The 16985-nt window shown below is 53.9% G+C and overlaps 1 protein-coding gene across 3 annotated transcripts in view; it reads left to right on the forward strand.

The window, feature by feature from the left end:
* Positions 1-16578, forward strand: part of Sez6l (seizure related 6 homolog like) — a 152889-nt gene extending 136311 nt beyond the window's left edge. The window contains exons 13-17 of one of the 3 annotated variants that reach the window (XM_060382605.1): positions 6644-6838; positions 8294-8326; positions 10217-10328; positions 10990-11092; positions 13326-16578. In XM_060382605.1, coding sequence (XP_060238588.1) covers positions 6644-6838; positions 8294-8326; positions 10217-10328; positions 10990-11092; positions 13326-13355 — 473 coding nt within the window. In that variant the 3' untranslated portion in view covers positions 13356-16578. Of the gene's footprint in view, positions 1-6643; positions 6839-8293; positions 8327-10213; positions 10329-10989; positions 11093-13325 lie in introns of all 3 variants that reach the window. The other 2 variants (XM_060382604.1, XM_060382606.1) reach the window with 2 other exon arrangements.
* Positions 16579-16985: the final 407 nt, after the last annotated feature.

The raw sequence follows: 16985 nt of genomic DNA on the forward strand, positions 1-16985 counted from the left end.
AGCAGTCCTGCCCACAGCAACGACTGACCAAGGCAGTGCGTGCAAGGCAGGGGATTGTATGGCAAGAAGAGAGCTTCCCACACCACTGAGGTCTAAAACAGTCATGTTCCCAGCATTCACACTGGGCGTCTCACAACTGCCTGTAACTCCAGCTCCAGGGGGTCTGATTTGTGACAGACACACTTGTGACAGACACACAGATGCACACGCACACTTAAATTCTAATATAAACAGTCATCGTGCAGAGACTTTAGAACAGTAGGCTGGAAAGAGGTCACTGAGGGATGTAGGCAGTGAGACCCTAGAAAACCCATCTTGTCCTCAGGAATCCGGGAGGACCCAGGAACTAACACGTAAGTGAAGCAGAGGGAGGACAGAGCCCTGGCAGTGGACAGCTGGTGGCCCAGATGCTTCTCCTCCAAGGGGAATACATTCGGCGACCTGTGAGCCAGGCCTGTCCCTCCATGACATCAGCAGCAGGCAGCCGCACCAGCAGACAGGCCAAGCCACTGGAAAGCAGGGCGGCCCTGGCCCCGGGGAGGCCGCCCACGGGTATAGCTGTGTGCCTTGCCTTGGGCAGCGAACTGCTGCCTCAACTGCTCTGTTCCTGTAAGGAAAAAAACAAACACAAACAAAAAAACAATGTGAGGTGTGGCCCTTCTGATAGAGAAGAGCGAGTAGTCAAGGGGAGGAGTTCCCATCTCTGGATCATGACCTCGATCCTGCTGGTGTGCACAGGATGCAGACACGTGCTAATCACAGACCGATGCGTAGATGTGCTAATTACAGCCTGCATGTGCTAATTACAGAAAGCTGAGACTCCCAGGATGTAGTAGCCTGCGCTGCTGTAGCTAGACACCTGAGGTGGATTGATTTGGAAAGAAAAAAGGGATTCGTTGAGCCCGCAGCCTGTAGGTTCTTGTCCGAAGGCAGTTGATGCACAGTTTGCTAGAGTTTGTGGTGAAGCAGCCAGCTGGGGCCAGGGTCCCTTTAAAGGTACAGCCAGATGACCCCAGCGCCCACAGTGCCACCCTGAAGGACAACGCTCAATGCAAAGACCTCTGAGGGGCACTCAACATCAGAGATGGTCGGGGCGACAGCCTCCAGAGCCCAGAGCACAAGCTTCTGCCAGCAACACCGCAGTGCTCAGAAACCCCATTCATGCAACCAAGGCAGCAGAGACTCTAGGTGAGGACATGGGGAAAGCCAACCATCTCCAAAGACAGCCCTCCCAGGCCTCAGGTCCTCAGACCTGGAGCTTCCTCCCCTGGGACCAACATTCCTGGAAATCACAGGTGCAGGACCGAATGGAGCCGGCTTCCCTGACACCCACACTAAAGAGCTCCTGAGTCACAGTAGGTGTTAGGACACTAGGAGGCTCTGGGAGGACCTGAGGAAGGGGCTGGGGAGGGATGGAGCAGTCTGAGTGGAGGAGGAGAGGGGGCAAGTTCCTTCTCATGATCTCCAGCATGGGAGGCTGAAAATCAAATTGGACCAAGTTGAGGGCCAGAGTATCACCAGGCCTCGATCAGAGCTTGGCCACTTCCTCCTGGTGAGACACTTGATAAATGAGCTGCCTGGGCCTCCGTTTATTCATCTGTGAAATGGCAATGCAGTGAGTTGTTGACAATGGATGCCAACTCCCCAGAAAGCCCATCTCCGCTGGCTTATCGTTGAACAGCTGTGGCAAGTGAGCCCATGGTTCTTTGCCACAGAGAAGGAAGGAAGACAACTGGATCTGTGTCTTGGGGGTCACTGGAAGACCCTAGAGAGAAACCATTTCTGAACCATCTATGGCGGTGCACACCTATAACCCAGCACTGCTGAGGCAGGAGGATTGCAAGCTCGAGGCCAGCAGGAGCTACATAGCAGCAAGACCCTGTCTCAAAACCAACCAACAAAGCTGGCACAGGGTGCTGCTCGGACGAGATACATGCATTTTTGTCACGGCTGCGGGACCTCGAAGGCTCACCTTGGGTGTCCTCTATCCAAAAAAAAAAAAAAAAGTTCAGATATCTCAGATATGAACAAAGTGGCAAAGTAACCCACTAACCGCACTGCGATGTCACCCCTTCTCTGCGGACCCACCTGGATCTGCAGCCGCCTAGGAGACACACCTCTGGCCATGTCTGTGTAGAGTTTCCAGAGAGAAGACGTTGTCACCATGAATCCTAGGCGTGTGCGTAGCACCATTCCACAGACTGGAGTCCCAGGCTGAATGAAAGGGGGATCTCATCCCTTTGCCTCCCGAATGTGACCCGCTGCCTCGTGCTCCTGCCGCCATGCTTTCCTCGCCCTGGTGGCCTGCAACCCTGAGCTGGGAGCCGGAACAGACACTTCCTGAGCAGCTTTGGTCAAGGGTTGTGTGGCAGAAAGCGGAAATCACGTAACAACCACATCAGCACTGTAGCTCTCTCTGGGCCTTTCAGAACAGCATCCTACAGTCCCCACCTGCCATCCCAGCATGTGGGGTGAGGCTCCAGGGTTGTGGAGTCATGGGGTAATTCGAGATAGAAAATTCCCGAAAAGGTTAGAGCAATCTCCTGGGGTGTCACTGCCATCTGCTGGTCACGTCTGGGTACTACATGGATTGCATGGGACTTTCAAGGCGCCCGAGAAACCAGCTCTAGCCAGCTCATAGCTCAGGCCAGGGTACAAGTCAGCGGTCTACCAGGCCAGCACAGGAACTCGGGATTAAACCCAGTCCTGATGTGTTTCCAGAGCGGCGTGAATACCTGGTAGTGGCTGCAGAACTTCAGGTGGGCAGAGCCTGACGAACTTTCTGCACTGTGGTGATGCAAGCCAAAAAGATGAAAACCAGCATTTGAGCTGAGCAGCACAGCTTGTCCTCTCTGCCCTGGGGCAGGGCTAAAGTGGGAAGCTGCTCTGGGCTACAGAGAGAGACCCAAAGGATGGGGGCTTGTAAGCCACTGGTCAGGCAAGTGCTCAGAGTACCTAAGATTCAGAAAAGAAACTGAAAACTAAGTTTAAAAGTTCTCCTTCCCACAAGCCCAGGCACAGTCCCTGGGGTTTAAAAGAATCCCTTGCCGGGCCTCCAGTCTCTCCCATGGACCTGTAATGTAAGGGGTCCTCACGGTTTCCCAGGACTGATCTGACTGTGACTTGGCTGCAAGTCTCAAACTGTGTGCAGAGCCAAGGGCGAACCTGAAGTCTATGGGTGACTTTCACTTCACGGGACAGTAGCATGGCCATGCCTGGTCCTCATGAGTCACTCAGCTCCTCTGGGGAGCTGCACTGGTCTGCACCCCTGCCACTTCTGTGACACCTTTCCTCTCGTGGAAGGAGGGCTTTCCAGCACACGAGTCTGCATCCGTCTCCTGCACCCACCTTTTGGCATCAAGCCTCCTGCTTGCATGTCTGGTGGACTCGTGAGAACGTGGAGTGTACTCAGTCTCAAGGGCAGGACCCACTGCCATCTCTGCAGGTCCCACGGCCAGGCTAGGCTCTAGGGAATGGGAATGAGTGCCTGCTGGGACGTGTCCACACTGCCACTGTCATCTGAGATACATCTTGCAAGATACACCTCCAAAAGTATGATGGCCTGGGAGCCCTTCCTGCCAGCTGACCTCTGGGCAGGCTGCATGTCAGGTGTTGGGGTTTAATGACAATCGCCCCAATGTCAGGGGTGAGAGCCAGGTATCCACCCAGCCAGCCATTTCAGATTCTTCCCGGTGCCAAGACACATCCCTCCATTCGTTTGTTTTCTCTCTGGGAAACTGGGACTCTGGACTGCCTACAGGGATGAGCAGATAATGGCTGTGAGACAACAGAGCTGACAAGACTGTAGTTAAACAGCATAAGCGCTGCTTAGCCCCAGCAGGTCACTACCACCTGACCACCAGCTCAGCCACCTGAGCACCAGCCCGGCCACCTGAGCACCAGCCAGGCCACCAGACCACCAGCCTAGCCAGCCTAGCAGAGATCCAGCCTGTGGTGGACACATCCTGACTCCTGACACCTCAGAGCCACAGCGGGACTCATCCGCACTGTGCTAGTGATTCTGTTAGTCTCTAGTCTAGCCTCAGTCCCATGGGGCCAAGCTTAGATTTGTTTTAGTTACTTCTGTGAACAGTTAGGACAAAATGCCATCATGAAAAGGAAAAAGGGCTGATTCCAGCTTACAGTGGAGGGGCTTCAGTCCACCACGGCAGGGGTAGGGGAGGCCGAGGGGGGAAGAGGGGAGGGGAGAGCATTGTATCTGCAGACAGTGATCAGGAAATGGGGCCAGATATAAAACCTCAAGGCCCGCCCCCCAGAGACACATGTCCGCCGGCGAAGCTTCACCTCTTAAAGGTCCCATAGCTTTCCCAGTCAGCGCTCCCAGCCAGGCAACAAGTGCTGAGTCACAGGAGCCTGTGGGTGACACTCCACCTTCGACCGTGCGTGCTGGCACGTGGTAGCTGAGCAGGGTGCGCTAGTTGACTAAACAACTGTTTCCTGTGAACCCAACCCTGTGCTGGATGCTGGGATCCTGAAATGAGCACAGCAGAAGACTGAGTTCCAGGAAGGGGGAGCAATGAAGAGAACACACCACCACCCACCCCTCCCCGACAGTGCTGGGGGACATTACTAAAGCTCCAAGAGCAATGAAATCCCCAGGAACAGACCAGGATCAGCATACTCAGGGACCAGGAGGGACCACAGGGCCGTCCCCACATCTGTCTGTGGACCTTGCCTGTGACAGAAGGGGAGAGGGAATGCAGAGAGGAAGGAGGGAGAAAGGAGAGAAGGAGAAAAGAGAGAGGGGAACGAGAGGAAAGAGGGCAGAGAGAGAGAGAAGAGAAAGGCAGACAGAGAGGAAAAGATGTCCTTCGCTCAGCAAGGCTCCTATGTTCACTGTGAGGTGGGCACAGTCATGGCATGGAAGATAAAGTAGCCCTGGGGAACAGTTGGGAACAGCTGTCAAATTTTTCCAGGTCCTGTGGGGGGTCTAGACAGGCCACTTCCCCTTCGTCCTGAACCGTCAGGGTTATACCAGGAAGACAGATGGAAGCCTAGGCCACAGGCATGCATTGGGTCCTTCTCACTCAACTGAGGGCACCAGAAGCTGCTGGTGAAGATTGCCCTCTCTCTCATCTTTCTGAAGTGGGCAGCTGCTTGGGGGGTGACACTTGAGGCCATGGCTCTTCTCAAGCCAGAGTGAGGAACCACAGGTCGAGCTCTGACATGGAGACACTGCCGAAACCCATGTGCATCATAGCATGGCCTAGCTGAAGTCAGACGGTATACAGGTCCTCAGAGATCAACACGGAGCTACCCTGGGACCCAACCATTATATTTCTGGGTATCTACCCCAAAGAACCAGAAGTGGAACTCAGCTGGATCTGCACACCCACCGTGACATCAGCACTGTTCACATTAGCCCAACAGTGGAGGTTAGCCACAGGTCCACCAATGTATTTCACATTGGTGTTGGGCTAATGGACACAGCACATCGTCTGCTCCTCAGCGGAACACTAGTCACCCTTAAAAACAGAGGCCCTAGCTGGCTGGAGGTGCACACCTTTAGTCCCAGCACCTGGGAGGCAGAGGCAGGCAGATGTCTGAGTTCAAGACCAGCGTGGTCCACAAAGAATCCAGGGCAGCCAGGGCCACAACGAGAAACCCTGTCTGGGAAACAAACAAATAAACACACACCTGGAAGCGCTTATGATACAAACTGGATCTTGTGCTAAATGAAATTAGCCTTTCAGATTACAGTCACACCTGCATTAGTCCTTACCTTCCTAAATTCACAGAGACCGGAAGTAGAGTCATGGCTTCCGGAAGCCGTGGCTTCCATGGCTTCCGGAAGGGATGTGAGCTAAATGCTGGTGGCTCCAGGTCGGCTGTTCACGGCTATGTCGGCAAACTTTGTGCGGATTTTGCCACAGTTTAAAATCCTGTAAATGTTTTGGGATATGTGGCGCTTCACGCAGAGCCGTGGTCACCCAGGAGCAAACAAATGGCAAGGCCCACCCTCGGCCTCACAGGACTTGGAGTAGGCAGTCCCCGGGAGCAGCCACCAGGGGGAAGCGTGCGCCTGTTGGTTATGGACACTTAACAAGGCAATTGTCCTGGATAACGCAGCGGGTTTTTTTTTTTTTTTTTTTTTTTTTACAGTGTGGGCACTGCTGGGTGGAAGAAAAAAAAACAGGAGAAATTTGGTGGCATCAGGGAAGGATTCCTGGGGGAGAAATGATGAGGAGTGATAGGGCCTAGACCTGGACACACCAGATAGGCTTTTCAATCTGTCACCGCCACCATCCATCTCATACTGAGTACCTTCCGCATGGTGAGGACATTCTCCCCCTCCTGCACCCATTCTCTTACGGAGTCCTGCAGCCACATTCCCACTTGTCAAGGAGAAAGCTGAAGATCAGAGAGGGTGCACTACTCTCTGGAGATCACACAGCGAGTAAATGGAAAGGTGTTTTTTGGTTTTTTTTTGTTTGCTTTTTAATCCAGATCGTACAACCCTATTCATTTTGTGGTCGTGTAGTCTGTCCAGAGATGGAAGAGGGAACGAGGAATGGGAACCATCTGGGTGCAGGGTTGGGGCTCTGGAGAGAGAATGCTGTGGGCCGGGCTAGGTCACCTACAGTCTGGTACCATCTCAGAGCCGTGTCTGGCTTCATTTCAGCTGAGGAGTCCCTGGCCTGTGACAACCCGGGGCTGCCTGAGAATGGGTACCAGATCCTGTACAAGAGGCTGTACCTGCCGGGAGAGTCCCTCACCTTCATGTGCTACGAGGGCTTCGAGCTCACGGGCGAGGTCACCATCCGCTGCATCCTGGGACAGCCGTCCCATTGGAGCGGGCCCCTGCCCATCTGTAAAGGTAAAGAGACCTAAGGAGCCAGGGCCAGGGCTGACTCCAGAAGAACCTGAGCTTGCCCTGAGGGTGGGCTTCACAGAATCCAAATCCAGTGGCGGTGTGTGTGGTCTGTTTCCTTCCTCTTGTTCGTCTATTTGTTTCTTGAGAGGGGGCCTCATGTAGCCCAGGCTAGCTTTGAACTTCCTTTGTAGCCAAGGCTGGCCTTGAACTCCTGTTCCTCTTCTACTTCCCAAGTGCTGAGATTGCCAATTCTTGATGCTTTTTGTTGTTGTTGTTACTATAACAAAATATCTAAGAATGGGTAGTTTTGTTTTGGTTGTTTTTTGTTTTGTTTTGTTTTGTTTTTAAGTCTGTTTGGCCTAGGCTTGTGGAGTCCGCAGCAGGACTCTGCACCAGCAGGGGAAGCATGCTGCCTGCTGACCCAGCAGGGCCACCCTATGTTGGGGCAGAGAGAGCATGCCAGCTCTTACAGGGCCTCTGAAGCCCAGCCACCACCCCGGGCCCCCTCTGAAACCTTTAAACCTCGGCACTTCGTCTCTAGTGGAGGACTGCTAGCTAGGCTTCTCAGCTGGGCTGTTGTCACTACTCAGTGGTGACAAAGTCAAAGTCTAATCCGGGGTCCTGGGACTAGCCAGAACTTTGGTGCAGTCTTAACCTCTCAAGCCTTCACTTCCAGGCTCTGCATCCCGAGTGCCCTGCTTGGGGCAGTTCATTGCTTGCACGGCACACTGGCTTTGCTGACAGAGCATGGGGTATCGTCCCCAGCACCTTGAACTTCAGGGGGTTTATAAGAAATATAAGTTTGTGAAAATAATCTTATGTAGAGGACTGATCCCAGTTGGTAAATATAGGAAATGGATAAAAAAAAAAAAGTGTGTGTGACGTGGATTTCAAAGCAGGTTCACCCTGCTGCAGTCAGTGGCAGGGACTTGAGTCATACCTCCTTGGAAACAATATAAAAGACCGTGACATCACACACCCAACGTCCCAGCAGTTGGGAGGTGGGTGCTGAATATTCAAGGCTAGCACTAGAGGCCATCTCAAAAAATAAATAAACAAACAAACAAACAAATAAATAAAAGTTAAGAGCTGTGAAGGAAACTGAAGCTACCGGCTGGAACCCACATCCACTGTGTGACCTTCGAGGCCTTGACGTTTCTCTCTGAACCCATTCGCTCATCTGTAAAATGGTTCTGAGAGTCAGCAATGACATGTGCCAAAGGAGACTGGCAAGGGGCAGGGGAAGGGGGTAAACACAGACTCCTGGCCCGATACAGAACACGTGGCATGTGCCATCACCATCCTGACACTGCAGCTGCTTCTCGCCGTCCCGGGAGGTACTATGGGGAGCCATCCCGTGGGACACCAGCAGTACCAACCGTGCACACGTGGGCTTTGGAATGTGGGCCTATCGACCTCTGCCTCAGTGCTGACGCTGCTTCCTGCTTTCTGTTTCAGTTAATCAAGACAGTTTCGAGCACGCGTTAGAAGGTGAGTCTCCTTCTGTCTTGAAAGTCCTAATATATCAGGCAGCTGTGTCAGTCGCTTATTCCGGGCCCTCCGGAAGTAGCTGCTAAGGCTGGAAAGGATAGGCAGTTAAGAGAGCCTGCTTAACTTAGGTCCCTAAGTATAGCCTGAAGGGATTTGACGGTGGCAGTATGGTCAGAGAAGCCTGTGAAGCCCTGGCCATGCCAGACGGCTTCTGACCCATGGTGCTATGGGGATGAAAGAAACTCACCTCACATCCTGGGCAGAGCATCCTTGGGGCCACAGAGGGAAAGGTGGCTGAGAGCATCCAGAGCCCTGCCTCCCTCTGTCTCTGCTCCCTGGCACAGCCCCCTGTCCTTCTCCCGAGTGTGGTGTGTTCCTGTGGTCAGGTAACAACAGCCAGCCAGGGTTCTCTCGTGTTTTAGATTCCTTCCTTCAGTTCCTGTCTTAGTTGCCTGTCTCCTTGCTGTGAGGAGACTCCCGACAAAGGCAGAGTAGAGGAGGAAGGGCTAACTGGCCCTCACAGGTCGAGGGTACAGCCTGTCATGGAGGGGTGGCGTGAGGCAGCTAACTCCCACCCACCCACAGTCAGGAAGCAGAGATGGACACCGGTGCCCTGCTCACTCCCTCCTTTGTGTTCAGTCAGGGACTCCAGCCGGTGGGATGGAGCTGCCCACATCTAGGATGGGCGTCCCCTCCCCGCTTAGGCCTTTCCAGATTGTGTCACAGACACACATCCAGAGGAGTGCCTGCTAGGGGGTTCCTGGTCCAGTCAAGTTAAGATGAAGCCTCTCACACGTGAAACAGCCTGCCTTCAGCACCATGTCCATTCGGCTCAGGGCAGGACGGTGGAGACAGATGGCAATGGCCTGCTTGTCTCGTTTAGAAAAAGCCAACAGCAAGTCCAGCAGCTGCTCCCATTGTCTCTAGCACCATTGGTGTCGTTCTGACGACATGCGGCCGGCCAGGCATCACGCTGAGTGAGCTGCAGGTGCCCAGCTGGTGTCCACACAACACTTTAGCCCAGCAAGGACGAGAAGGGGACAGAGATGAGTGTGGGAGGAGAGTGGGTCAGCCATTCATTCACCTAGGGAAGTAGCGTGCCCCGTGCCCCCCTCCAACACATGCTCTGTTTGGGAATCCCCAGCTGCCTTTTGCTGCACCCTAATCAATGGGAAACCTACACACACACACACACACACACACACACACACACACACACACACCAGGGCCCCTGTGCTCAGGAAGTGTGAATGAAGCCAGGCCCCTGACTGTGTGTGTTCATTGTGGAGGTCAGGACTGTTTATTTTTGCCCATGTAGGAAGCGGCTAATGGGTGATAGACGGAAGGGTAGCTGAAGTTTGTGAGGCATGGCCGTAGAGAATGGCAGAGGAGGTCAAGCTTCTAGAGGCAATATGAAGAAAGAGGATCTGCTCCCAGCTCCCAAGATAGCTGCCATAAACTCTGTAGTTGCCACATGTGTTGGGAGGCAGCAGAGCTGTCCCTGCTGCCCTGTCCCCCAAACCAGGACAGCTTCTCACAGGGGTGCTCAGAGAGCAAGGCAGGACTGTTCCAGACTTTTGTCCAAGTCACCCCCTGAACTGAATTTTCACCAGACGTCTGCCCTCTCTACAGCCTCTTAACAGGCCTGGAATGACCAGGGTTCAAACTGGTTCTCAGCCCCCCTCTGGCTACCACAGCTGAGGATGACTCTAAGCTCCCTAGCAAGGGCCAGCAGCCCAGCCTCTGCTTTCTGCCCCTGTCCCTCCATGGCTGTCTGGTGTCTAAGACTGTGGGACATCAGCTGGGGAGGGCACTCATGGGAGGGCCAGGGTCCCGGTGGGTGTGGAGTCGGTGGGAAGCAAGAGCCTCAGTGGCTTGTGTGCTCAGTAGCAGAAGCGGCAGCAGAGTCCTCACTAGAAGGTGGGAACATGGCACTGGCCATCTTCATCCCGGTCCTTCTCATCTCCTTGCTGTTGGGAGGAGCCTACATCTACGTCACGAGGTAGGTGGGGTTGTTCCCCTGTGGCTTCATGGTGACAGTCACTTAGGAGATGCACAATGCTGTCCCAGGGCTTGGTCCCAGATGCTCAAGGTCACAGCACTCTCCGAGGACAGGCACACCGCATGGTTTCAGAGCCACTGCCATGTGCCAGCAGCCTCTGGGCTTGGGGACTGTCCTGGTGAACAGAGCAGACTCCAGTGAGGAAAAGTAGCACAGGAGGAAGGCGGGTGACAATAGCTGAGAGACAGAACAAAGCCTGGAACAGAGGCTGTGTGCCTGGCAGGCAGGATGGAAGGGTCCACCCTGGGGATCGTGAGTGAGGAGGGAGGCTGACAGGCAGAGTGAGTGTGTGAGAGGCCGCCCTAGGCTCCATGCCTACCTTCTGCTAGGGGCAAGGTACAGTCCCGGGAGACTGGGCCCTGGGAGCAAATGGACACATAAAGTACTTCACAAGTCAAAGCAGTTTGGGCTCCGCCTTTCCGGGGGTGGGGGAGGTAAAGGTGGCTTGCCGCAGCCCTGTGGGGTGATGAGTCGGCGTCTGTGGGACCCCCACCCACTCAGGGCTGTGTCCACATGCCGCATGCCCTTCACAGAGACTCCTGCAGGGCCTGCAGGGCAGCAGGGCCGGCGTGCGACTCAAGCTCTGCTGTCTGTCCTGCAGGTGCCGACAATACTCCAGCCTCCGGCTGCCCCTCATGTACTCCCACCCCTACAGCCAGATCACCGTGGAAACTGAGTTTGACAACCCCATCTACGAGACGGGGGTAAGTGGTCCCACTGCTCTGCTGGAGGGCTCCCCCTTGCCCACAGCATGGCTGCCAGAGGGGACCGCTCAGGAGCCCTGCCTCGTCCCTACTTAATCCCCCATTGAGCAGAGTTCCGGGAGAAGCTAGCCATGTCCGCCAGTGATTAGACCCCAGCTGGGGGGGGGGCATCAGGAGGCAGTTGCTGTGTCTGGCTGAGCTGCATTTGAAAGCAGCATGGGCTGTTCTGCACCTTGCAGTGCATGCTCCTGCGGAACAGCAGGGACACACACACACACACACACACACACACAGTACCCACCTCACTTACACAGAGGCCTGTGATCTGAGAGAGACTCCCCGTCAGGAAAACCTCACTGGGCACTCTTCCGCAAACCTGGATAGCCCAGATCGCTCACTCTTTGGGGCCTCTGGACGCATCAGGAGTTAAACTAGAGGTGTAGGGTGTGTTGCTGGCCTCGAGTGACTTGCGGGGCCGCTCACAGTCCGCTTCTCCTGTGAGGAGGAGGAGGAGCACGCCTGCGCGTGCCAGGCTTTTGTGCACTGCAAGCACGGGCTCCAGAGTGCTGCACTGGGTGTCCGTGTCCACACTAGACAGTGGAGCTCTTTCGGCTCCCTCGGAAACTTGCAGCGTCACCGAGAGCTGCAACCGTGGTTATAAAGCTGGCTACAGGTATGGTCGCACGGTCTCTCACTCCAATGAGCACAAAAGCCTGGCGGGACACACAGACATCCACAGCGATGTGTGATGAACCACGTGACAGGCAATGTGACCTCCCCCCCGCCAGACTCTACTCAGACTCAGGAGGACTTGGAGGTCCAGAGAGATGATGTCAGCTCAGAGGACGTGGTACCCAGCCGGGAGACAGAAGGCCAGCTTGAGCTCCCATCCTGAGCGCTCACGCCCTCGCGCCCTCACACCTCCCCGAGTTTCAGTGATTAGTTATCATTCTGAAGGACCGTGAAAAGCTAGATGGGTTCTACGGTTGCATGGTGGGGACCCCTGACGGGGCTGGGGAGTCAGTCAAGCTGAGACAGAGATGCGGGTGATAGCTAGAAGATGTCAGGCACATGGAAAGGTCCACGGGTGCGTATGGGGAGCCGCCAGGCCTAGGGCTGTGAGTTGTGCCATGACCTGTAATTCTCCCCGCTGTTAGGAAATGGGCAAGCCTGTCCCTTGTCCATGCTGGCCTGCCACGGTTCCCCCTTCTTTGATCTCCCATGTGAAATATCTCCTCTGTGAACACTCTGCTTCGTGGCTCACCAGCCAGAGCCACAGGTTAGCCAAGGGTTGGCCAGGGAGGGACTCATGCCACCCTGACTCCCATGGTTGCTTGGACAGGGAGACTTGTGGGTAGTAGTGGAAAAAGAGGCCATTTATCTACAGAAACAGATGAGCTTGGAAACAGGCCAGAGTTGGATTAGCCAGGGCCTGTGACCTCTGATGGTTCCCTTACACCTTGTAGGACTCTGTGCAGGCTGTTTTGTTCCCTGAAGCCTAGGGAAGATGTCCAGTAGTCTGAGCTTGGCTTCCTTCATCTCTGTCTTGATGTTTCTGGAAGCCCCCACTCAACCCCCCCCCCACTACCGCCCTATTATCCTACCTACCCAGGCATGACCTTTGGAAGATGGGGACCATGAGACCACCTCACATTCTGCCCGTGACACTTCCCATCAGCCAGGAAGTGTTGATGTGACCATAGCTGTGTTAACCTCCCAGGAAGTGACAGTAGCACTTCTAAGGCGGAGCCTGTGGCTTCATTGGCTTCTGGCCCAAACCTGTCCTTGGGGACATCTCAGGGAGCATTGGAGAAGGCGGACCGGCCACAGCTGCCTGTTCTCCTTAGTCTGTTCTCAGATCATAGGTAGAGGTCCGACTGGTGGAGACTGTACTCAAAGGATGGGTTCCTATTGACTGCAGAGGCTCCAGGTACCTGAGAGTCAGTGCACACATGCTTTGGTCAGCCTGAGGCAAAGGGAGGGGGGTGCTGTAGCATCAGTGCAGTGGGGTTCCTAGAGGCAGCTCTGCTCCCCTGTCCTTTCCACCTCTATGGTCAGTGTTGGCGGGACGTCAGACCCCAGAAAATGCCATGGCGCACACTTGTAACAGTGAATGAGCACAGCAGACCTACAGTGTAGAGCCAGGGACACGGGGAGGGGTGACACCCTGGAAGCCTTGGGATGTCACTCTGCCGCTCGGGGCTTGACCCGAGTGTGCCACTCTGTCCTGCAGGAAACGAGAGAGTACGAGGTCTCCATCTAACAGGAGCTGCCCTGGAAAGGGGGACCTTAGAGACGGACGTGCAGACGTGAACTGTCAGGACCTCCTCACACATCCATCAGAGACCTCGTGTGGCATTGGGCTGCAGCCCCCCGTGGCTGCCATCTTTCCTCTATACTTTCGACTCAAAGATTCACTGTTTCTTTGCTGTACTTACTATATTTGAAGTTGAAGGCATCGAGATTCGGTGAGTTCAGAACCTAGTGGCTGCAGCCAAAGTCACATGACAGCCTCCATTCCCAAGGCAAGCTGAACGGCAAACAGCGGCAGGTAAAGACACAGCGGCGGACAGGTCAAGTTGGATCAGCAGTGCCACGCTTGGGCCCAGCACCCTGCATGGTCTTCAGCAACACACCACAGTGTACTCAGAACAGACGAGAGCCCTGGGTTGTCATGGTGTCCCTTGCAGGGCCGCCTTGCAGTGGAATTCAGCCTGAGTACTTAAGGCCTGGTTATTCCCCCTCCAAAACAAACTCTCTGTCCTCTTTTCCAATTTGAAAAGCTTCCGAAAGGGCTTAGCTCACCTTCTCCCTCCCACGGCCTTCTGAAGTCAGCAGAGATTTTCTAAATGTTCCCTGGGATCAAGGCATGCTCTGAAAGAGGAGGAAACAGCCCCTTTCTGAAAGCCCAAAGGACTGTCAAGGGTGAGGCGCAGGGGTCCTGGGGAAGGGAACCTCAGAAAGGGATGGATACCGGGTAAGTTGCCTATTGGAACCTACCATAGCTGGGCATGGTCGTCCTGAGTGGTGAGGGTCATAAATCCATGGGAAGAGTCATGAGGTCTGCTGGGGAGAAAGGGGTGTCCTGACCTGAAAGCCAGGGATCAGCTCTGATTCTCCCCTGGGGTTCTAGACTGTCCTGGTCTTTGACATAGCCAGGAAAGGCAGTCCGTCCGAGTCCAACTCTCCTTGCTCTCACACGCCCCTTGGCAGGAAAGGTGCTGAGAAAGAGGGCCCTCCCTGAGGGTCTGAGTGGGGAAAGTGTCATAGGGGCCCAAGCAGAGGCCCCATGGGCAGAGCAGAATGGAAACCACAGGATGCTAAGGCTCAGGGTCTAGCCTGAACCTCAGTAAAAACAAAGTGTTTCTAAACAGTCAACCCTCCCAGCCTTCCACTACCACTTCATCATCAGGGTTCTTCGATGGGCCGTGGCTCTCCAGAAGGCTAGTTTCTAAGTGCAATCATGAGGAAGGTGCCACGGCTAGGTGCTGGAGGAAACAAGGGTATGAGGGGCTGTGATCACTTGAGGACCATGTGGTGACAGGGGACTCTCAGCAGCTCAGGCATCGGGGCACTTCAACGTGAGGACCTTGTTTTATGTTCTCCCATGGTTGTATTAAACCCCTGGGTTTCAAAGGAAAGAAATCTCTTTCTGCCTTCCGGGTACAGGGAGAGCCCATCCTCTCAGCCCTCATCCTGGCTACGATGGATTCCTCTTCCTTCAGAAAAGTCCCCTGCATGCATGTGCCTGAGCACTGTGGCCAGGTTCATTTCTGGTCACCCAGCCCATCCACCCACAGAGGAACCAGAGGAGAAACCGAACAGGCTGTGGGGAGCAGGAGACCCTTGGGGAAAGACCAAACTACAAAATAATATGGCCTTTTCTCCAGAGGTAGAAGAACCTACTTAAGAGGCTTCCAACCCTGGCCCTGGGCCACCTGTGAACTCTGTCCACGCCGTTTGGTCTTTGTCCATGCTATGCCCCCAGGAAAGCTAAGCACCTGCCTTCCACAGCGGCTGATGTGTGTGGCCCTTCTAACCCTGTTCCTTAAAGCTGGCCAGGTCATGCCTTGGCTAACAGTGGTGGGGGCGGAGGGGTTAAAATGTTGATTTTTTTTTTTTAAAACAGGAGACCAATGTCTCGGTTTTGACTTAGTGGTGCAGTCCCTGTAGCCGTGTTTTAAATGCTGTTCTAGCCTAGAGGTGGACTGTGCGAGCTCACTATGTACACTGAGTTGAAGGAAATGCTGGTGTCTATTTTTTTTTTTTAAATACCTGACTGTGTATTTGTAACATGTAAAGGTTTGGTGGGGGGGCGGGGAAATGATGCTACCAGTGGTGAATGTATACGAGGCATCTCCTGATGGTCCCTCCCTGTCTGTTTCTACAAAATGGAACTTTGAACCCACCAGGATTAAATTTTTGTTTCTGTGAACGGGACACACTCGTGAGCCCTCCCACAAGCAGCTCCTCGTTCTGACGTCAGCGGGGAAGCACGTTTCCAAAGAGCAGGCCTCCAGAGCTCGGGTGCATCCTTCACGCTGACTGACACAAGCTGCACCCGTCAACACACACAGCTCCTTCGTCTCCCGCTCGAGGCTCATCCACCCCACTCCCACCCTTCAGCTTCGTCTTTGGTGGACTTATTTTGCCAGCATTGTATTCTGACCTCTTCCTGGGAGGCCGTCTTTCAAATGATCGCACCCCGAGCCTTTGAAGCCAGCTCTTTGGAGAACTCACAAACCTCAGGGGACAACTCTGGAAATCCACACACAGCCCTGGAGAAAAGAGAAAGGTTAAAGCCAGAATGGCAGCACCGCAGGGACTCCAACGAACCAATGGGTGGCTTCAGGAAATGTAGGCAAAACGACCTCTCCTTTGGTCGTGACCTTTCTGTGTCTTTGATGAGGCCTAGTGAGATGGCACTCCAGGTCCGGTCTTGTGCGGCCCTCGGCACCCGCAAAGGTAGGCGTCTTCTTGGATGCTTGCTTTTTCATTTATCATCAAACAATTAAAAAAAAAAAAAAGCAAACTTTCTAAGCTAGAAAAAAATGAAATGAAACCATTTTCCACTTTGTATATATTGCTGCTAATAAAACCGATGTAAAAGAATGGTGGATGTGGGGTTTGTTCCAAAACTCCTGGGTGACACTCAGGGCCATGTTCCCAGTTTCTCAGGATTGTTCCTGGAGAGTGGGGCCAGGCAGCAAGTGCTGGTACTTCAGATAGGGAGGCAGGACTTGCCCTGTCTACAGTGGCCCTGGGCATGCTAAGGAATGTTCAGGACAAGTCCTGTCTGGGGGATTGCTACCAACATGGCCAGTGCCCCAATCTCAGGCGGGCTCACCTACTTCTCAGAGCTGTGGAGGCTGCATGTTCAGCATTAATGTGGTGGCCTGTTCAGTTCCTGGTGAGGATTCTTGTTCTGGCTTAAGGCTGTTAAAATAGTCTCTACATAGCTGAGGGGAATAGAGAAAGGAATTGGGGTGAGGGAGAGGAAGAGAAAGGTGTTGGTCTCAAGAAAATTCATCCCAGTAGACCCCAAGGCTCAGGCATGATCTGCTTCCTGCAGTCCCAGAGGCCCCCAGGGCAGGACAGCATCAGCTCTGTGGCTCTGCCACAAACATCCTGGTCCATTCCCACGCTCAGAGGAGAAAACAACCTTAGCCGGCGGCTCAGTGGGTGGAGCCATCAGACCTGACGTCCTTGCGCTATTAGGTGCCCACACACGTAAACAAAGAAGGTAAATGTAATTTTTTAAACTTTTTTAAAAATTCAATAGACCAAAAATTTCAGAGCAGTCCATGAAGATAAGCCTTTTTTCCTTCTGGTAATAATGTGTTCAAGTACTATATAATTTCTCAACTATGTGTTTCAAAAGAAGATACCAGAT

Source organism: Meriones unguiculatus, chromosome 4 (assembly GCF_030254825.1).
Source record: "Meriones unguiculatus strain TT.TT164.6M chromosome 4, Bangor_MerUng_6.1, whole genome shotgun sequence".
Lineage (NCBI taxonomy): Eukaryota > Metazoa > Chordata > Mammalia > Rodentia > Muridae > Meriones > Meriones unguiculatus.